Source organism: Bufo gargarizans, chromosome 5 (assembly GCF_014858855.1).
Source record: "Bufo gargarizans isolate SCDJY-AF-19 chromosome 5, ASM1485885v1, whole genome shotgun sequence".
Lineage (NCBI taxonomy): Eukaryota > Metazoa > Chordata > Amphibia > Anura > Bufonidae > Bufo > Bufo gargarizans.
This window is the reverse complement of record NC_058084.1, coordinates 277,293,432-277,316,814: the sequence shown is the minus strand read 5'-3', so window position 1 is coordinate 277,316,814 and position 23,383 is coordinate 277,293,432. Positions and strand designations below refer to the sequence as shown.

Genomic DNA, 23,383 nt, shown 5'->3' with positions numbered 1-23,383 from the left:
CCTGCCTCCTGCCTCCTCTCTGCTCCGAACGGCGAGCGCTGCTAGTTTTAAGTACGGTAATACACAGCGCTCATTATGCGATTACATGCATAGAACAATTAACTATTAGAGAGATATGATTATACAGTGAGCGGGGCCCGTGTAGTAGAATAGTCACTGCACGGGCCCCGCTGTCATTATTAATGCAGATGCCGCCCCCAGCCCCTCCTCCCTCACAGCTGATACACCCGCCGCGCGGCATCGCGGCAGGTGTATCATTGAAAACTGGGCAAAATAAGCTACATTCGCCGTATAAGACGCACTGCTATTTTCCCCCCACTTTTGGGGGGAAAAAAGTGCGTCTTATACGGCGAAAAATACGGTATATACCGTAGCTACGATTTCCAAAAAGCCAGATTTACAATTGTGTTCATTATTGAAAACGGTCAAGAAGACTGACTGTTTTCAAGCAGCTTACTGAGCCACAGATACTGGAATGCAGTTATAAGGGTTGTCGTCCTTGTACCATTGATTCCTGCCCTCAGGATAGGTCAGACTCAGATCGGCAGGGGTCTGACACAGCTGTGTGAAGAGATGGCACCACTCCTACAAGTGCTGCCTTCTCTGCTCCGTTTACTTGCCGCAGCAACTGCAGTGGTGAGCAGGTGTAATTACAATGTAGCATTGGGCTATAATAGAAACTAATAGGATGCATGTCCTTCAACCACACTATGTAACAGAATAATGCAATGCATTCATAAAGTCAACTTGGTAAGAAGGTTCATTTTCTAGAACTGTAATATGGGATTCAAAGGTTGACATACATTTTAGGGGAAATTTAGGAAGCAGAACTGTAAAGACGTAGGTGGGAATTTATAACTCCCTGTACTCCACAATTCTGGCTTCAAGAAGTCACATAAAAGGGATTTTGTGATCACTTGAGTAAACATTGTGCAACTAAATTGCATTAAAACATTCAATCCAGATTTGAAAAGTGGGTTGAAAGTGGGCAAGGTTAGCTATGTTAGGCTACTTTCACACTGGCATTTGGCTTTCTGTTTGCGAGATCCGTTCAGGGCTCTCACAAGCGGTCCAAAACGGATCAGTTTTGCCCTAATGCATTCTGAATGGAAAAGGATCCGCTCAGAATGCATTCGTTTGCCTCCGTTCCGTCTCCATTCCGCTGCTTATAGTGTTTTGCTGTCCGTCTAACGAAACTGAGCCAAACGGATCAGTCCTGACACACAAGGCACACAATCTGGCGCAATAGAAAACAGAACCTTCCTCCGCTATGTTAAAGATAATACAAACGGACCCGCTCTGAACGGATGCAGACGTTTGTATTATCTGAACGGATCCGTCTGTGCAGATCCATGACGGATCCGCACCAAACGCGAGTGTGAAAGTACATTAGTGCTTTGCTCCAGATTTATCAGTGACTTTATAAAAGTATGCCAACACAGACTCAAGCAAAACAGATTACAAGTAGTCCCTCATGATAAAATCCCCCCGTAATTTATAAAATACAATAAACAGCGTATTAAAATAAGGCACTTAAAATACACTGGTCATTTACCTTTCAGCATATTGAAGATGTATTTTCTAGTTAAGGAAAATACTAAGACAAAAAAAAAAACGCATGTTTCCTAATCAACAAGGCATGCAAAATTGTTTTTGGATCTACAATGGCTCTTGTTTACTCAGGGCTGTGGAGTCGGAGTCGAGGAGTCGGAGTCAATTTTGGGTACCTGGAGTCGGAGTCGGCAAAAAATGAACCGACTCCTACTAAATTTAAATTGGAATAAAAAAATAAAAAAGCAAGTTTAAATGTCCGAATTCATAAACGGTTATAATTAATGACTTCTCTACTGTAAGAATAAAGGCCAATGCATGCAGTGCCTCACGTAACCGCAAAACAAACGCGTTCAGTGATGTGAAGAAGCATGCTTTTCATACGCTTCGCTATATGGCATTATATCGTAGCCTTGGAGCAGTTCATTCACTTGAATGGGGCTAAACACAATACCAAGCACAGAGCTATACAATGTATAGCTTTGTGCTTGGTAAGCTGCGAGAAGGCAGCAGTGCTCACAGGAGCGCCGCTGCCTTCTCAAAACAGCTGATCGGCGGGGGTCCCGGGTGTTGGACTCCCACCGATCAGATACTGATGACCTATCCTGAAGATAGGTTATCAGTTTAAAAAGAATCTCGGAAAACCCCTTCCTGACCTTTGACATACTGTTACATCATGGGAACCACTGAGTTCCTGCAATTCGATGTTATAGGATGTCATAGTGATCGCGCGGGCACTGGATGAGAAAACAATCTCAGAATGGCCTGTATAAGTAAAAGTGTTTTAAAGTTATCACCACATAAAGTGACATGTCAGATTTGCAAAAAAAATAAAAATGGCTGGGGTAGGAAGGCCCAGTGTTGAAGGGGTTAACTGCTCATTTGCATATTGATCAAAAGTACCTTTCCTTCAGAATAAAATTTTGGATCACTAAGTGAAAGGTATCATTGCATTCACCTGAACTCACCATACAAACCATTGTGCCTGGTTTACCAGCAAATTTCCAGGTGACAGATTTCATTTAAAGGGAATCTGTCAGTTTTAGGCTCCATTCAGACGTTCGTAATATGTTTTGCGGATCCACAAAACACGGACAGCGGCAACACGGTTTCTGCATTTTTGCGGACCGCACATTGCCGACACTAATAGAATATGCCTATTGTCCGCAATTGCGGACAAAAACAGGACTCTTTTTTTTTTTTTTTTTTTCGGGAACGTAATTGCGGAGCCCGAAGTGATGCAATGAATGGGTCTGCAATTCCGTTCCGCAAAATGCGGAACGAAATTGCAGATGTGTGAATGGGGCCTTATGTTGTTTGAACCTAACATATCCAGCACATGCCAATGAGTCTCCATATTTATGAGCTCACGGCTTTTCTTGCCCACCTGCTACTGATTCATGAGGAAAAAAACCTGTCAATCGGCAGCAGGTAGGCAGGGAAAGCCAGGAGAGATCATGAATACGGGAACCCAAAAGATTTTGACAAAATGGCTGGGTCAATTAATTCTTGGGCTACACTGCGACTTTTTTTGATTGATTTTAACTAATTTAGGCTCCTTTCACACTAGCGTTCGTCGGTCCGCTCGTGAGCTCCGTTTGAAGGAGCTCACGAGCGGACCCGAACGCCTCCGTCCAGCCCTGATGCAGTCTGAATGGAGCGGATCCGCTCAGACTGCATCAGTCTGGCGGCGTTCAGCCTCTGCTCCGCTCGACTCCGCACGGACAGGCGGACAGCTGAACGCTGCTTGCAGCTTGCAGCGTTCAGCTGTCCGCCTGGCCGTGCGGATCCGTTCAGACTTACAATGTAAGTCAATGGGAACGGATCCGCTTGAAGATGAGCCCATATGGCTCAATCTTCAAGCGGATCCGTCCCCCATTGACTTTACATTGAAAGTCTGAACGCTAGTGTGAAAGTAGCCTTAACTGCTGTAGTCCAAATGAATGCAATCTTGTGGACGGCAGCTGTCATTTAATAGTTAAAATCAGTTTTGCTACAAAAAGTCACAGTGCAGCCCAGGCCCAAAGAACGTGTCCTAGCTAGCTACTAGTTTGTTGCCCTTAGTTAGGACACTATAAAACTGGTGACAGATTCCATTTAAGCCAGTGTGCAATGCCAATATTTATCATGTGAATTCTACTGTGCCATCGGTATGCTGCTATACCACTTTTTACATTTGTTATAAACTCCCTTTAGATCATGAATGCTACATTATGTGCAAAACAAAAGTAGAAATCCAAACATACTTTCAAAATATTCCCAATAATCCTGATTTCACTACCATGCAGTGAAGCACACGTTGTAACCCAATATACTTTTGCATCATAAAGTACATGTAACATTCTATACTGAAAGACTTTAAAAGGATATCATCACATTTCTGCTGGTACTCCACAAGCAGCTGGCTGGAAGACATGATAGGAAATGTTAAATGTGAAGGGAAACAAGCTCATTCCACTGACAGAAAAATGCTACACAGACAGAAATTCCCCAATACTAGTCACTTGCTGTACAACAGTGCTTCTCAATTATTTTCTGTCATGCCGCCCCCCCCCCCCCCCCCCAGGAAGAAGAAAACATTTTGCGCGCGCGGGGAGGGGGGGGGGGCGCCCCACTATTTCAGAAGCACTGCTGTACAAGTCAACATCCGAATCAGAGGCTCCCAATGGAGCAGAGTCAGACATTACAGAAAAAATAGCAATGCATGCTCTAACACAGCACCATGGCAGAACCCAATGGGTCCCTTTAGAAGTTAATGGGCTCCATCAGTTGCAGGTTGATGTCAGTTATGCGACAAATCCAACAGTTCATTGTGGTATGTAAAACTGACACAAATGTGAGCATAAATATGGTCTTCAGCAGAAAAATACAATCACTGCTCTCCATAAGACACTGGTACATTCATCTAAAATAACTTCAATAGTCCACATTTAAAAGGTCATTAAAGAGGACCTGTCACCTCTCCTGACACGTCTGTTTTAATAGCTCCGTGCATTCCCCATGTAACAACAATGCTGAGGCACCTATTCTTATGACTAGAGGGGTCGTTCATCCAGGGAGTTATTCTGATTGCCCGATTGGATTCAGGAAAGAATTTTTATTCCCCTAAAGTGGGGAAAATTGGCTTCTACCTCACATTTTATTTTATTTTTTGCCTTCCTCTGGATCAACTTGCAGGATAACAGGCCGAACTGGATGGACAAATGTCTTTTCGGCCTTATGTACTATGTTGTGCCATTCCTTTATTATTCCTGCTAGAAGTTATGAATGAATTGTTAGCAGTCTGCAGTAAGGGTACAGAGGGGAGGTACCAAGTTGGGGGGAGGGGAGGTGTACCGGCACAGTATCAATCTAATCAGTGCTGCCATTTTCAGACTGGGCAGGTACACACTCCCAACTGGTTACCACCCCTTTGTACCCTTACTGCAGACTGCTAGCATTTCATTCTTGAGATGGACTCCACGTTCTTGCTCCTTGTCCCCCCTTGATGATTCAGGTATGCCACGGTCGTTGCATTGTCTGAAAGAACCTTGACATGGTGGTGTTGGATAGTTTGTCCCCTTTAACTTTTTAAAAAAACTGTTGCTATGTCAGACATATCAAAAGTTTAGATCGGTGGGGGTCTGAGTACCGATACCCCCACTGATATCTAAAACAAGAGGAGAGAAGCGTTCGCATATCGCAATCTCTCATTGCGGCATGAGACAGGCTCCATAGAAGGCCCATCTCAATTTTGCCCTCAGCAGCAAAAAAAAAAAATATAAAATAAAATGAGCTCCTCTCCGCCCTTTAATTAAAAGGTATTATTGGGGGTCTCAGAGCTCAGATCCCCACCGATCTAAACTTCGTCTCTGAAAAGTTAGTGACCCTTTCAGAAGTAGTGTAAGCCATCAATAACATGCACTTTTTTGTCGTAAAATGTATGAATTTTCTGGTTGCCGACCTATTTCCATACTGGAAGTTTAACGGTCCTAAAGTTATTAAAAGGTGTGCACGTAAATCACACCAACTACTTCCCTTACTTGGATTAGAGCAAAATAGACAGTCGTAGTGAATCTGTGCTATTAAGTTAATTTGCTGACAGAAGGATATGAAAGAAGTATTTATAAAAATGATTTTTTATAAAATAAAAGATGCAAGTTTTGTACTTACTCAGAATCTATTATTTTTTGCTTCAGTGCAATCAGAGCCGCAACATATTCATTCAAACTCTGGAATTAAAAAGGTTAAAGTAGATGAGAATAAAACAGCGTATAGCTTGATTTATGATGTGCTCACGTCAGTGTAGAAACTGCTATTTTGGACATGGACAATAATGGGAGCCCAAAGTTTGCCCTTACATTTAATGGATTCCATCAGGTGCTGTGCCCATCTGTCATCTGGAAAGAGAGCTGTCGGCGAGTTTGTCCAACAGTTATCTCTTCATTTCCACAACTAACTACATCATCTATATCAGCCAAAGGGTCAAAGAACAGAACCATAGTGGGGAAATAGCCAGCACTGGGTAATGAGCTGATCAACAGAATACAGGATGCCGAGAATGGGCGAGATAACCGCTAACAAGTGTTCATAGGAACGCTCAATAACGATGATCTGCCGGTGTAAAAGTGCCACAGATTACCCAACGAATGAGCGAAACAGCAGCAGACTAGAGTTGTTGCGATACCAAATTTTTGATTCGGTTTCGATACCATGAAAAAGTATTGCGATACCATTCGATGGCACACGAAAAAAAATAAACCAAAAAAGCCACGTGCATTCCACATTTTTAAAAATGGCGAATCGCGCAGTTTTTATTAATTTTTCTGTTTCGGCGTTCACCACCTAGATTTTTTTAAATATTTAAATAGTTTGGACTTTTCTGACGTGGCGATATAAAATATATAAATAATAAACATATTACATATGTGAAATTGGGAAAAGGGGGTGATTTATACTAATTTTGGTGGGGGGGGGGGGTTTACTTTTTATTTAATAACCATTTCCCCCCTTAGGCTACTTTCACACTAGCGTTCGGGTGTCCGCTTGCGAGTTCCGTTTGAAGGGGCTCACAAGCGGTCCCGAACGCATCTGTCCAGCACTAATGTATTCTGAGTGGATGCGGATCCGCTCAGAATGCATCAGTCTGGCAGCGTTCAGCCTCCGCTCCGCTCAGCAGGCGGACACCTGAACGCTGCTTGCAGCGTTCGGGTGTCCGCCTGGCCGTTCGGAGGCAAGCGGATCCGTCCAGACTTCCAATGTAAGTCAATGGGGGCGGATCCGTTTGAAGATGCCACAATATGGCTCAATCTTCAAACGGATCCGTCCCCCATTGACTTTCAATGTAAAAGTCTGGACGGATCCGTCTGAAGCTACTTTCACACTTAGAGTTTTTTTTTACAATATAATGCAGACGGATCCGTTCTGAACGGGTCCACCGTCTGCATTATAAGAGGTGATCCATCTCAGACGGATCCGCTCTGAACGCAAGTGTGAAAGTAGCCTTAGGGGCTAGAACCTGGGATCTTTCATCCCTTGTCCTATTCAGCCTGATAGAGCTCTATCAGTCTGAATAGGACTTCACACTGTCCCTGCTGCTCTGTGCCTTGTGCACACAGCATCAGGGATGTTACCATGGCAACCAGGGCTTCTGTAGCGTCCTGGCTGCCATGGTAACCGATCGGAGCCCCAGGATTACACAGCTGGGGCTCCGATCAGAAGCTGCCACTGCACCACCAATGAGGGGGAGGGGAGAGGTCCCTGTGGCCACTGCCACCAATGATTTTAATACTGGGGGGTTGAGAGGGGCCGGCGCACTGTACCACCAATGATTTTAATGGGATGGGGGGTTGAGGAGGGGCACACTGCACCACCAATGTTAAATTACCCCTTTATACAGGAGGCGGGTACTGGCAGATCAGCGGCAGTTAACCCCTTAGGTGCCGCACCTGAGGGGTTAACTGCCTCTGATCGCAGCTCCCTGTCAGGGGCAGGGTGCCGGCAATGCGATTCTGCTGCCGGCACCCGCCCCCTGTATTGTGTTAAAGACTGACTGACTACTATATGGGTCGGGACTTTCACTATTAGGCTACACAGAGCGGCGCCCAGCGATGTCTCAGCACTCACCATTAGTCCTGGGCGCCGCTCCGTTCGCCCGCAGTGCCCCATTACTGTCTCCTCTCCTGCTCCACATGCTGCTGAATGCTGATTACTATCGGAGCGATGGGAGGAGACATCAGCTTCACTAGTGGGCATTCCTTCTTCCTGGCTGTAGCGCTGTCCAATCTCAGCGCAGGAAGAAGGAACGCCCACTAGTGAAGCTGATGTCTCCTCCCATCGCTCCGATAGTAATCAGCAGCATGTGGAGCAGGAGAGGAGACGGTAATGGGGCACTGCGGGCGAACAGATCGGCAAATGGGAATAGTCCTATCATTGGTGGCGCAGTGCGCCCGCCCCTCCTCCGCCCCCCTCTTCTCATTGGTGCCAGCGGCAGCAGCACAGGGGGGAGGGAGGAGGAGGACAGCTGCTGAGAGAACATGAGCGCGCCGGCAGCAGCGCGCTCATGTTCAAAGATACTAGGCTGCGCAGAAGCGCAAAACGGAAATCCCGGTATCGTATCGATACCGGGACAAAAGTATCGATTGGGTATCGAAATTTCGATACCCGCAACAACCCTACAGCAGACAGTGCTGTCTAAAGAGCCTCTGAGCCAGCAAACAATGGGGGACAAGCTATGGCATTAGTGATTGCTCCTCCTCATACTGTAGACAAGCAGGTGACTGCCATGAAGGAATGCTTCCTTATCTACAATCTCCTGCTAAATGATCTATACTGAGGACTGGGGGGAGGCGTTGCAGGAGAAGTGGAGTTGTATATCTAGATCAAAATGTTAGGTGAAGATGCACCAAATCCGACAAACACCATGCGACAAACGTAGCACCCCTTTCCCCAACTCAAAGCGAACAGAAATGTGCCATCTTGATACATTAGTGTTTTTTATCTCCCAGTTGCTTGACCTGAATTTTTGTTCTATCGATAGCCTCTGTGCCCTCCTCCACACAGAGCCATCGCTGTCACACTGACAGTCCGATCCAGCACTTTAAGGCCTCATGAACACGACGTTTTTTTTTTTTTTTTTTGCGGTTTGCAAAAACGGGTTCCGTAGTTCCGTGATCCGTGTCAGTTTTTTCCTCCGTGGATCTTTATTTTTGGAGGATCAACGGACATGAAAGAAAGTCGTTTTGGTGTCCGCCTGGTCGTGCGGAGTCAAACGGATCCGTCCTGACTTACAATGCAAGTCAATAGGGACGGATCCGTTTGACCCTCCTCCCCCTCCTGTATTAATTTCATAGGTTGCCAGTTTAATCGCTGGGGCTCCGATCAGAACTCTCCGCTGCCACCAATGATCGGGGGTGGCCGCACACTGGCCACCAATTAAATAAATACAATAGAGAGAGGGCGCACACCGGCCACCAATTAAATTAATACAATAGGAAGGGGGGGGGGGGGGCGCACTTCCTTAGGGGTTAATTGTGCAGATCATAGCCCCCTATAAGAGATCGGGTGCTGCCAGGCAGCAGTCATGTCCACAGTTCGTAGTATATTCTAACTTGAAGCGTCCCCATCACTATAGGAACGCCTCTGTGTTAGAATATACTGTCGGATCTGAGTTTTCACAAAGTGAAAACTCATCTCTGAAAAATCTTTTATGCAGACGGATCTTTGGATCGGTCTGTATGAAAGTAGCCTACGGACACGGATGACAATCTTGTGTGCGTCCGTATTTTTTCACTGACCCATTGACTTGAATGGGTCCATGAACCGTTGTCCGTCAAAAAAAATAGGACAGGTCATATTTTTTTGACGGACAGGAAACACGGATGAACAACGGGGCATTTTCCGAGTTTTCAACGGACCCATTGAAAGTCAATTGGTCCGCAGAAAATCACAGAAAATGGAACAGACACGGATGCACACAACGGTCGTGTGCATGAGGCCTAACATGAACAAATAATCCTTCTCTGACAGCAAGCCCTGAATATCTGTCACAATAAGCGCATAGTTTCTGAATGCAAAACCTGCTACATCTGCATTTGGGTGGCTGCTAAAGAACCTTTAGATGTCACATCAATTCCCTGTGCAGATGGTACTTGGCATCCGAGTTTCCCCCGATGTCTCTTAAATCATTGTTACTACACACGAGGACAGCAAGGAACGCAAAAATGTCACCCCTGTTAACCTAAGGCTGAGTTCACATTACGATTTTGCCACTTGTTTGACTTAGACGAGAAAAAAAAAAAAAAAAAAAATTATTATATATATATATATATATATATATATATATATATATATATATATATATATATACACACATATACAGTCATGTGAAAAAATTAGGACACCCTTTGAAAGCATGTGGTTTTTTGTAACATTTTTAATAAAAGGTTATTTCATCTCTGTTTCAACAATACAGAGAGATTAAAGTAATCCAACTAAACAAAGAAAACTGAAGAAAAGTCTTTTCAAGATCTTCTGTAAATGTCATTCTACAAAAATGCCTATTCTAACTGAGGAAAAAGATAGGACACCCTCACATGTATTCCCTCTTAAATTGGCTCAGATCTCACACAGGTATATCACACCAGGTGCACATAATTAGTAGATCGTTACTCTGCATGTTGAATGAGGCTTGCCCTATTTAAACCTCAGACATTTAGTTTGGTGTGCTCCTGACTGTTGAAGTGAGAGTGAGCACCATGGTGAGAGCAAAAGAGCTGTCAGAGGACTTCAGAAAAAAGATTGTAGCAGCCTATGAGTCTGGGAAGGGATTTAAAAAGATCTCAAAAGATTTTGAAATCAGCCATTCCACTGTCCGGAAGATAGTCTACAAGTGGAGGGCTTTCAAAACAACTGCCAACATGCCCAGGACTGGTCGCCCCAGCAAGTTCACCCCAAGAGCAGACCGCAAGATGCTAAAAGAGGTCTCCAAAAACCCTAAAGTGTCATCTCGAGAACTACAGCAGGCTCTGGCTACTGTTGATGTAGAAGTACATGCCTCTACAATCAGAAAGAGACTGTACAAGTTTAACTTGCATGGGAGGTGTGCAAGGAGGAAACCTTTGCTTTCCAAGAGAAACATCGAGGCCAGACTGACATTTGCCAGAGATAAAGTTGACAAAGACCAGGACTTCTGGAATAATGTTCTTTGGACAGATGAGTCCAAAATTGAATTATTTGGACACAACAGCAGAGGACATGTTTGGCGTAAACCAAACACAGCATTCCAAGAAAAGAACCTCATACCAACTGTGAAGCATGGAGGTGGAAGTGTCATGGTTTGGGGCTGCTTTGCTGCAGCAGGACCTGGTCAGCTCACCATCATAGAATCCACGATGAATTCTACTGTGTATCAGAAGGTGCTTGAAGAACATGTGAGACCATCAGTTAGAAAATTAAAGCTGAAGCGGAACTGGACCATGCAACATGACAATGACCCAAAACATACTAGTAAATCAACCAAAGATTGGCTGAAAAAGAAGAAATGGAGAGTCCTGGAATGGCCAAGTCAAAGTCCAGATTTGAATCCCATTGAGATGCTGTGGGGTGACTTGAAAAGGGCTGTACGTGCAAGAAACCCCTCAAACATCTCACAGCTGAAAAAGTTCTGCATTGAGGAGTGGGGTAAAATTTCCTCAGACCGATGTCGAAGACTGGTAGATGGCTACAAGAACCGTCTCACTGCAGTTATTTCAGCCAAAGGAGGTAACACTCGCTATTAGGGGCAAGGGTGTCCTATCTTTTTCCTCAGTTAGAATAGGCATTTTTGTAGAATGACATTTACAGAAGATCTTGAAAAGACTTTTCTTCAGTTTTCTTTGTTTAGTCGGATTACTTTAATCTCTCTGTATTGTTGAAACGGAGATGAAATAACCTTTTATTAAAAATGTTACAAAAAACCACATGCTTTCAAAGGGTGTCCTAATTTTTTCACATGAATATATATATATATATATATATATATATATATATATATATATATATATATATATATATATATATATATATATATATTTTATATCTCATCTATATCATCTATATATCTGCAGCAGCCAGCAATTGGCTGCAGTGGTCACATGCCCAAAGGATCAGGAAGCAGAGTGCAAGAGGGGACTAGGCAGCGGAGTTGGATCCGCAAGATGACATTTTTTTTTTTTTTGCACAGCACAAACACTTTCAGCCCAAAAACCCAAATCACAAAATTTTAAATGTTTAATTTTTTTCAGTTTCTGTCATTTTTTTTCCTAAGGAAGATCTACAAAAATCCACTACAGTTAAGACAGTCATGTGTTTTTTTTTTTTTAAAGAAAAAATTGGGATGGATGAAAGTATTACACTATAGTAGTTTTACACACTGATATGTTGAGTGGTAGGAGATACCTGCTGCATAGATGTACAGTTCTGGCAGGACCCTGCTGCCTCTGAAGCAATGCCAGCCGTCTTTGAGTGAGTCTCCCCAGGCATCATGATGAGGCTCACTGACCACCCCTGGTCCGTGGAGAACACAGGAACTAGATCTGAAAAACAAAGCTAATAATTATAACCGGAAACTGTCCAGTAGTAATCTCCACTGTTAATAGTGGGGGTTTGAGTGGACTTTATGATCTGTCACAGTCCCCAGTGATACACCAAAGTGTCCCTTGTGGAAATCACACTCCATGTGAAAGGCTTTGTGTGGTCTGGACTTAGGAAGGGCACAGTGTTATGGTGACTGATAGTACTGTGTGCCTCTGTAACGGAATCATACTGACAGCTTTATGTCACTATGGTTCGGTAGAAGGGACACGCTCGTGTGAAAGACCCTCGTTCTGATGATCAGTGGGGGTCCCAGCAGTAGGACCCCCACCGATGAGATAGTTATCCCCTATTCACAGGAAAGGGGACAACTTGTAACTACCGGAATACTCTAATTCTCAGGATCGCTGAGGTGCCGGAGGTTGCTCACCCACTGATCATAAATATTGCATATATATTAGTAATACGCCATCATGAGACGGGAATAAATCTTTACTTAGAGGTTGAGCACTATCGCCAGTCTATCAAGACATACTTCATTAACAGCCTTGTAAGAAACACCAAGGAAGAACTGAAGTGTGCTTGGCATACAGTAAGGCACACCGGAGTACTAATCAATACTTCTGCCAAAACTCCCAACATGTATGCTACATCTGTATGTCCATGAAAAGTTCCATGCAGACAGACATGTACCGTACACCCAAGGAAGCAGAGAGCACAGGATGAAATGTGCGGTAATATTCAGCGACATGAAGGCAGTTCAGCGGTATGTAGGGGGCTCACTTCTTCTGATAAATGAAACTGTATCAGGGGACCGGAAGTAAAAGACTCATGCACACGACCCGTGTGTCTGCCACATCTCAGGGGCCGACCGCGACTCCCTGAACTGACTGTCAGTTCATATCTGATGGCAGACCTCTTCTATTGAAATCGCGCTTCTGTACACCCGTGATCAGATATGAACTGACTGCATCATAAAACAAATTGCGGATCCGCAAAGCATGGATACTAGCCATGCGCGTTCCGCATTTTGCTGAATGAAACGGCCAGCCCCATAATAGAAATTCCGTATTCTTGTTTGCAATTGTGGAAAAAGCTCATTTTTTTTGCCTAGCCACGGAACAGAAGTACAGATGCGGACAACACGCGGTGTGATGTCCATGTGTTTTGTGACCCCATTAAAATGAATGGGTTCGCATTCTGCAAACTTGCGGAAAAGACGTGGACACAAATATACGGTTGGAAAACCTGCTTGTGTGAAAGTGGCCTACCAACTTCTGACAAGATCCGACCTCGCACAGGTCTATAGCACAGAAAAGTGATAAGCCTTATGACTATATGACAACACTTCATTCAAAACTTGACAAACAGAAATCACCCGCAGGATCCAACGCCAATCGCAGACATTTAACTTCTCAGATGCCGTGAACATGGCATTTGACAGCTATAAAAACTGGGATCGTAAGCTCCAGGGGACACCTTTCACTCACTGAAATTGGGCATGGCATTCCTTAGCAGTAATATTCCTAAGCCCATACAAGCAGCCTATTACTGGTAAATTCCAATGCAGCACTGTATTGGTATACTGAATTTTCTATTCAGTAATTTAATAAATTTATATAGCTTGTACATCCCGCTGTGCCCCCCTGCTGTTTCCCATCCAGCATGCTAATACTGAGCATCGGTACAGGGAGGAGGAGACGCCAGGGTTTCTCAGGGGACGTCTCCTTCTCCCTGGCTGTGCCACGATCCAATCACAGTGGAGAGCGTCACAGCCAGGGAGGGAAAAAAAAAAAAAGCTTACCTTCTCCCTGGCTGTGACGCTCTCCACTGTGATTGGATCGCAGCACAGCCAGGGGGAAGGAAACGCCCATTGAGAAACCCTGGCGTCTCCTCCTCCCTGTTCTGATGCTCAGTATTAACATACTGAGCTGTAAAACTACAGGGGGGCACAGCGGGATGTATGAGCGATATTTAGAAAAAAAATAAAATAAAAAAACAGGGTGGCAAAAAAAGGTATTTAATAAAAAACTAAAAAATAATATGAAAATGTCCTCTTTAATTATTAAACAGAAATGGTAATCTGCATGTGGTAAGGCTACCGGAGACCTAAAAAGTTAAAATAAAGACATAATACAGGGCTCCAGATAAAATTGCTAAATGGCGATAAGACTTTGTAGTCTTGTCGTCATTTGCGCCTAGACCCTCCGCTGCTCTGCCTCTCACACACACAAGGAACTGACATGGGATGCACTGCTCTCAGCGCATGCCATGTTCTTCTCCACAGAACAGGGGAGAAGGCGGCAGTCCCTCCCCCCCTGCACCGCTGTCACCAATGGGCTGTTAGAAGGGAGGAGGAGGGGAGGGTCTGTGGCTACTGCACCACCAATGACTATAGTTTATGCTTAATACAAACGCAGGCTGCGCTGCGGGACATATCCCATACCCGGCACCCAGCCTCTATGACTGCACGCTGCGATCTGCCGCTATTAACCCCTCAGGTGCGGCAGTGGCTGTTCCGATCGGAGCCCCAGCAGTGTAAGCCTAGGACTCCGATCGGTTACCATTAGCCAGGATGCTATTGAAGTCATGGCTGCCATAGTCGGCTCCAGCAGGGAGAGTGTGAAGTCCTATTCACCCTGATAGAGAAAAGCTAAAAATGTGGTACAATTGTAATCATGTATAAAATAATGTGATGCGCTGGATAAAGCCGAGATCAAATGAGGTGCTCTCAGAGTAGATTCACCCAATCTATTCAATAGAATCACTATATCGATATTTTTCCCAATAATGAAGAAATGTATGTTCGGATGGAAAATATGGGGAATTATTTAAATTATGGGCCATATGGTAGATTTTAGATCTAATAGCCCCCAATTATAGTGGGCCATGGTAGATTTCTCCAGGTTCCCTTTTTTTAAAGTAAAAAACGCATCATTACCGCATGGTGAGCAGATGCATTTTTTTGGCCAATGAACAGTACCACTAGGACTACATAACTGTATGGAGGGTTTTTAATTTTGCATGTTGCTAGGACATTTAACTAATTAAAAAGTTTTATTCTATTGTATGTTTAAATGTATATGCCCATCACCTGTAGTTGACATTAGTGAGCACACACAGCAGTATTGACTATATTTGACCAATGTTCAATTATGGGTGGTTCAAAGAACAGGAGGATCCAAACCGGATTTTGGAGGACATCAAATCCCCTATAAAAGAGGGGCATTGCGGGGGAATAGTAACCACTGAGGAAGGGGTTATCCAATACCCCGAAACGCGTCTGGTTCAAACCCCCCAAAGGATCACTTACTAAGTGCAATGGAATATTGATATAAGAAACTGCCCGTTCAAATACTGTCTGCTACGCAATAGGCGATTTAAAGCTTGATGAAGCAAAGATCGTGCAGAAAATATTGAAGTCCACGTGCAAACAAGCCGCCGGCATGGGGAATTCAGACAGAAGTAATTCGTATAACTCGCAGGACTACGGTCGATTACAATGAAAGACCAACGTCTAGAGCATAGCAAGGGCATTTGTTGCATCGAATGGTAAGACTGTTCGAATTTTTATATCATCTTAGGTGTGTTAGAAATACACATCAAAGCATTTCTGCGGGATGCCGCTGAAAACCCAATTATAGCGGGACGCCGCTGAAAACCCAATTATAGCGGGACGCCGCTTGGACAAACTTTGGGACGAATAATCCACCACAAGTTATACTCAACTTTAAGAGACTAAGTTTAATCATTGTAATCATACTGACCCAGAGAATAAAGGGTACAGGTCAGTTTTACCACATATGGGTTTCGTTTTCACGGCGTTCCCTAAAACTGGCAGTATAGTGTTTTGCATTTTTTCCATTACACTTCATTCTGATTTTCCCAGCTGCCCACTACATCGCTTGCAATGTTAAAAGGCGCCAATAGAATGTACAACTCGTTCTGCAAAAAATAAGCCCTCATGCGGGACCTACTAAAAAGAATGACAGAATGGAATGCCCATAGAGAATTATGGAAATCTAATATTTGAATTATTAGAGACAAAACCATTTGACATATACAATAATTATTTAGCAGGCTTACTCTCCAAGTTCAGTAGGATTATTTAATGTTCAGATTAAGTGGAATTATCACAGTTTTCTGCAGAATAACCAGGGTGAATGATACAAAGGAATGCCCATAGAGAATAATGGAAATGTAATATTTGAATGAGAGACAAAACCATTTGACATATCTAATAATTATTTAGCAGGCACACTTTCCAAACTCAGTGGGATTATTTTAAATTAAGATTAAGTGGGATTATCATTGGTTTCAATGGAATGACACAATGGAATGCCCATAGACTATAATGGGAAGTAAACTCTGAGCTCATTTGCAGGCAAATCTGTGTTATGTAGGACATTAACATGATAATCCCACTTGAAGGGGTTGTCCAGGTTCAGAGCTGAACCTGGACATACCTCCATTTTCACCCAGGCAGCCCCTCTGACATGAGCATCGGAGCAGTTCATGCTCAGATGCTCTCCTTTGCCCAATTGCGCTAAATTGCACAGGGCAAAGGCATTTTTCTGAGTTCCGGTGACGTACCGGGGCTCTCTATGGGGCTGACAGGAACCCCGGTGACGTTACCGGCACTGATGGGCGGGATTTGGCTCTGCCCTAGCCAGTAAAACGGCTAGGGCAGAGCTAAAGCCCGCCCCTCAGAGCCGGTGACGTCACCGAACACACTGCCGGGCGGAAGTTACCGCCCGGCAGTGTGTATTTGAAAACAAAAGAGCCCGTGCCCTGCGCGATCTAGCGCAGGGTACTGGAGCGCATCGGAGCATGAGCTGCTCCGATGCTAGGCTCAGGGGGGCTGCCGGGGTGAAAATAAGGGTATGTCTGAACCCGGACAACCCCTTTAATCTCAATTTTAAATAATCCCACTGAATTTGAAGAGTAAGGCTGCTTTCACACTAGCGTTCGCTGGTCCGCTCGTGAGCTCCGTTTGAAGGAGCTCACGAGCGGACCCGAACGCAGCCGTCCAGCCCTGATGCAGTCTGAATGGAGCGGATCCGCTCAGACTGCATCAGTCTGGCGGCGTTCAGCCTCCGCTCCGCTCGCCTCCGCACAGACAGGCGGACAGCTGAACGCTGCTTGCAGCGTTCGGGTGTCCGCCTGGCCGTGCGGAGGCGTGCGGATCCGTCCAGACTTTCAATGTAAGTCAATGGTGACGGAGCCGTTTGAAGATGCCACAATGTGGCTCAATCTTCAAGCGGATCCGTCCCCCATTGACTTTACATTGAAAGTCTGGACGGATCCGTACTAGGCTATTTTCACACTTAGCTGTTCTATGCTAAAAATAATGCAGACGGATCCGTTCTGAACGGAGCCTCCGTCTGCATTATTATGAGCGGATCCGTTCAGAACGGATCCGCCCGAACGCTAGTGTGAAAGTAGCCTTAGCCTGCTACAGATTTATTTGAGCTGTTGAATGGGTCAGGCACCAAGTCACGTTTTACTTCCCATTATAGCCTACGGGCATTCCATCACCTTTGCATTCTAAAGAAAAACAGTTATAATCCAAGGTAATTTTCATTTTACAATGTGCTACTCTACCCAGGGAACACTTGCGGTAAAGCTTAATGTCCTACATAACACAGATTTACCTGCAAATGAGCTCATAGTTTACTTTCCATTCTAGTCTATGGGCATTCCTTTGTGTCATTCACCCTCGTCATTCTGCAGAAAACAGTGATAATTCCACTTAATCTGAACATTAAATAATCCCACTGAACTTGGAGAGTAAGCCTGCTAAATAATTATTAGATATGTCAAATGGTGTTGTCTCTAATTCAAATTCCACTCTGTCATGCCATTTAGTAGGTCCCCCTCACAGGGCTATGTGAACGGAAGAATAAAATAAAGTTATGGCTCCAGGAGGGCAAAAGCGGAAAACCATCTGGTAATTAAGTGGTTAATAAAACTAGGTCCACAGGGTGGAATTCTGGCTTCTAGGGAGCAGCAGAACGGCAGACCCCGGCCTCCGCATTCCCAGGGGCCCGGGCCACACACTGAACACAACACATGACATTAGCACGCCCAGCAATAGTAAATGCGCTCCACAGCACGTGACCACACCACACGCGATTACTACAACAGTAAACACAGTGAGAACCGCGCTGCAATGCGGCGACAGCACGTGCACGGTGACGCGCCCCGCAGCCTGTCTACAAGGGACAAGCAGTGACACGTGCACTCACCAGCCAGCTGTACCGCTTCAGCCGATACAGAACCATGTTGAGTCGCGATGGAACGGGGAATACGGCATGTCCCGGAAGTAGTGAGTCTTCAAACAAAACACTTCCCTGTCACGGTCCGGCAGCCAATAGAAGCTGCGGAGACTGAGGGGCCAAGGCTACGTCATTCACCCCCGCCCTGCCTCGGAGACGAAGTCTGCGCACTCACACGTGATTCGTTTTGGCGCGCTTTTTTGGAGGTGGAGCGGGATACGACTTGGTGACGTTTTGTAGAGAGCAGAGAACTCTCGGAGCAGCTACAGTCGGTGGGTGGATCGTTCTGCTACTCACAGCATCGACCATAGAGAGCACAGCTTTCATTTCTGAGAGGCAGATCGAGACATGAATAAAGTGACCCCATTGGTTGTTCTGATTTGTCTGCAGACCTATCCCAGAAATCCAGGGGGCTCCCAGGTGCTGGGAAGGCCACAGTAATGTGGACCCTACACAGACATTGTATAATGGACGGCTTTCCTCCTGTCATTTTTATGACCCCTCAGGATCCCTGACTGAAACCACTAAAGGCTGAACTAGGCTTAACCACCTCAGCCGCCCTAGCTTAAACCCCCTTAATGACCACACGACTTTTTACAATTCTGCACTGCACTACTTTCACCGTTTATTGCTCGGTCATATAACTTACCACCCAAATGAATTTTACCTACTTTTCTTCTCACTAATAGAGCTTTCATTTGGTGGTATTTCATTGCTGCTGACATTTTTACTTTTTTTGTTATTAATCGAAATTTACTGATTTTTTTTGCAAAAAAATGTCATTTTTCACTTTCAGTTGTAAATTTTTTCAAATAAAACTACATTTCTATATAAATTTTTCTCTAAATTTATTGTTCTACATGTCTTTGATAAAAAAATAATGCAATAAGTGTATATTTATTGGTTTGCGCAAAAGTTAGCGTTTACAAACTATGGTACAAAAATGTGAATTTCCACATTTTGAAGCAGCTCTGACTATAAACACCTGTCATATTTCCTGAGGTTTTACAATGCCCAGACAGTAAAAAATACCCCACAAATGACCCCATTTCGGAAAGTAGACACCCTAAGGTATTCGCTGATGGGCATAGTGAGTTCATGGAAGTTTTTTCATTTTTTGTCACAAGTTAGCGGAAAATGATGATTATTTTCCACTAACTTGTGACAAAAAATAAAAACTTCCATGAACTCACTATGCCCATCACAAAATACCTTGGGGTGTCTTCTTTCCAAAATGGGGGCACATGTTGGGTATTTATACTGCCCTGGCATTTTAGGGGACCTAAAGCGTGAGAAGTAGTTTGGAATCCAAATGTGTAAAAAATGCCCTGTGAAATCCTAAAAGTGCTCTTTAGAATTTGGGCACCTAGGCTGCAAAAAAGTGTCACACATGTTGTATCGCCGTACTCAGGAGAAGTTGGGCAATGTGTTTTGGGGTGTATTTTTACATATACCCATGCTGGGTGAGAGAAATATCTCTCTAAAAGACAACTTTTCCCATTTTTTTATACAAAGTTGTCATTTGACAGAGATATTTCTCTCATCCAGCATGGGTATATGTAAAAATACAACCCAAAACACATTGCCCAACTTCTCCTGAGTACGGCGATACCACATGTGTGACACTTTTTTGCAGCCTAGGTGCGCAAAGGGGCCCAAATTCCTTTTAGGAGGGCATTTTTAGACATTTGGATCCCAGACTTCTTCTCACGCTTTAGGGCCCCTAAAATGCCAGGGCAGTATAAATACCCCACAAGTGACCCCATTTTGGAAAGAAGACACCCCAAGGTATTCCGTGAGGGGTATGGCGAGTTAGAAGTTTTTTTTTTTTTTTGGCACAAGTTAGCGGAAATTGATTTATTTATTTTTTTCTCACAAAGTCTCCCTTTCCGCTAACTTGTGACAAAAAGTTCAATCTTTCATGGACTCAATATGCCCTCCAGCGAATACCTTGGGGTGTCTTTTTTCCGAAATAGGGGTAATTTGTGGGGTGTTTGTACTGCCCTGGCATTTTAGAGGCCCTAAAGCGTGAGAAGAAGTCTGGAATATAAATGTCAAATTTTTACGCATTTGGATTCCGTGAGGGGTATAGTGAGTTCATGTGAGATTTTATTTTTTGTCACAAGTTAGTGGAATATGAGACTTTGTAAGAAAAAACAAAAAATAAAAATAAATTTCCACTAACTTGTGCCCAAAAAAAAATCTTCTATGAACTCGCCATGCCCCTCAAAAGTGATCTTTTTATAGCGCCGCAACGATTTTGCAGTGATCAGAAAAAAAAAAAATTTCTGTCACTGCGGTGGAGCAGACTGAACGCAAGTGTGCGCACAAGGTCAGGCCTGATCGGGTGAACACTGCGTTTTTTGTAGAGCCTATAGAACATGTCCTATTCTTGTCCGCAATTGCGGACAAGAAAAGGCATTTTCTATATAGTTCTGGCAAAATGCGGATCCAAGCAAAAGGGACCACTAAAGGACCAGGTAGCAGGTATACTAGACGCTGTTATCAAAACAGTGTCTAATATGCCTTTTTGGGGGTAAAACAATCGCATCTACAGCCTGCCAGCGAATGATCGCCGCTGGCAGGCTGTAGATCCACTTGTTTACCTCCGGTTCCTGTGAACGCGCGCTCCTGTGTGCGAGCGTTCACAGGAAATCTCGCCTCTTGCGAGATGGCATGTCCAGGAGGAATAACAGGGCTGCCGCCAGGACGCAATCCTGCGTTAGGCGGTCCTAGGGTGGTTAAAAGGGTTTTCCAGGCTTTTAATATTGATGACCTATCAGGATATCCTGAGGATAGGGCGTCCATATTAAGAGCCTAGAAAACCCCTTTAACTGTGTGTTGTGCTGCATCATAATGCCTCACATCAGTGATTGTGAGCTCGAATCAGGTGCGGCTCTAACCACAGAACAGGTGCAGATCTCTCCCTTATACCTTATGTATACTGATGTGTATATGAGGCTGCATACAAAGACACAGGGAGGGGGTGTGGCTCAGTGGAAGAATTGCCTGTCAGGCAATATAAAGCAGCAAGTAAATAAAATACAGATGCAGAACTAAGGCATCTGGGTTAGGGCTCATCCTGACGGCCATATGTTGCTTTCCACATCTGATCTGCAATTTTGCGGATTAGATGCAGACCCATTCTCTTCTATGGGGCCCAAAAGATGCTGACAGCATTCCGTGTGCCGTCTGCCTTTTTCTTCTGTTCCTCTGCCCACAAAACGCGTCACAACGACATGTCCTGTACCTGCCTGTGAAAATCAGGACGTGGCCCCAATGAAGTCTATGGGTCAGCTAAAATACAGAATGTAATCCATTTTTTTGCAGACATGCTGAACTGACCACATAAAACGGATCTGCATTTTTGCGGGCTGCAAATACCGTACTGTCTGAATGAGCCCTTACAGAGCCAAAGCTAAGGCTCTTGAATGCCAGGGAACCACAATAAGAGCCATTTTGCACAAATAGAGAAAACATAAAAAGACAACGAACTTCTGAGGAGTGTCCAGAATGCCAGAATTTCACCAAGAGGTCCATGACTCACCAGGAGGTCATGAAAGAACCCAGCAGAACATCTCCAGAACTTCAGGCCTCGCTTAACTCAGGCTAACTGCAAACAGGGTTTCAGAACAGAAAATCTTCTGTTCCGAGCGAGAAACCCAATGTGTTACTTGCAGTTTGTGGTGCAGATTTTCTGGAGATCTCAGCATTGCGCTGAAAATCCACAAAAAGAGTTGAGAAGCTACAGCAGGACAATTTCCATATGGAAAAAAGTGTACATGAGATTTGTCTAATGTCATACAATTTGCTGGTACTGTATTACAAGAGTACACACAGAAAAACAAAACGGTGTAATCTGCAAATTGAGCAGAAAATACACTATAAAACACATAAATCAGCACTAGTTATTGTGTTTTTATGTAGTTTTTGTCATAGATGTTCTGTTTATGTTAACAACCCCTTTAAAGTCTGGGGAAGACCATGCTATAGAAGGTGCAGAACTTCCAGCTGTCCTGCAATTCCAGGCAGCTCAGTCAGCGCGCCCAGCCCGTAGATCGCACGGAGACTGTCAGCACTCACTGCTGACAGTTTACTGATGTCGGACATGGCTGTATATACAGTGTGTATATATATATATATATACACAGTACAGACCAATAGTTTGGACACACCTCATTCAAAGAGTTTTCTTTATTTTCATGACTATGAAAATTGTAGATTTACACTGAAGGCATCAAAACTATGAATTAACACATGTGGAATTATATACATAACAAAAAAGTGTGAAACAACTGAAAATATGTCATATTCTAGGTTCTTCAATTTAGCCACCTTTTGCTTTGATTACTGCTTTGCACACTCTTGGCATTCTCTTGATGAGCTTCAAGAGGTAGTCACCTTAAATGGTTTTCACTTCACAGGTGTGCCCTGTCAGGTTTAATAAGTGGGATTTCTTGCCTTATAAATGGGGTTGGGACCATCAGTTGTGTTGTGGAGAAGTCAGGTGGATACACAGCTGATAGTCCTACTGAATAGAATGTTAGAATTTGTATTATGGCAAGAAAAAAGCAGCTAAGTAAAGAAAAACAAGTGGCCATCATTACTTTAAGAAATGAAGGTCAGTCAGTCCGAAAAATTGGGAAAACTTTGAAAGTGTCCCCAAGTGCAGTCACAAAAACCATCAAGCGCTACAATGAAACTGGCTCACATGTGGACTGCCCCAGGAAAGGAAGACCAAGAGTCACCTCTGCTGCGGAGGATAAGTTCATCCGAGTCACCAGCCTCAGAAATCGCAGGTTAACAGCAGCTCAGATTAGAGACCAGGTCAATGCCACACAGAGTTTTAGCAGCAGACACATCTCTAGAACAACTGTTAAGAGGAGACTGTGTGAATCAGGCCTTCATGGTAGAATATCCGCTAGGAAACCACTGCTAAGGACAGGCAACAAGCAGAAGAGACTTGTTTGGGCTAAAGAACACAAGGAATGGACATTAGACCA

The 23,383-nt window shown here is 44.2% G+C and overlaps 1 protein-coding gene across 1 annotated transcript in view; it reads right to left on the bottom strand.

Annotated features, from left to right (window-relative positions):
• The window catches only part of ICE1 (interactor of little elongation complex ELL subunit 1), a 169,175-nt gene extending 150,750 nt beyond the window's left edge, over positions 1-18,425 (bottom strand). Inside the window, exons 1-5 of the mRNA XM_044293011.1 lie at positions 18,351-18,425; positions 11,968-12,104; positions 5,704-5,762; positions 3,922-3,956; positions 1,556-1,574 (exon numbers count right to left, since the gene is read on the bottom strand). Of these exons, the coding sequence (XP_044148946.1) occupies positions 1,556-1,574; positions 3,922-3,956; positions 5,704-5,762; positions 11,968-12,054 (200 nt within the window). The 5' untranslated portion in view covers positions 12,055-12,104; positions 18,351-18,425. The remainder of the gene's footprint in view (positions 1-1,555; positions 1,575-3,921; positions 3,957-5,703; positions 5,763-11,967; positions 12,105-18,350) is intronic.
• Between the last annotated feature and the right edge of the window lie 4,958 nt (positions 18,426-23,383).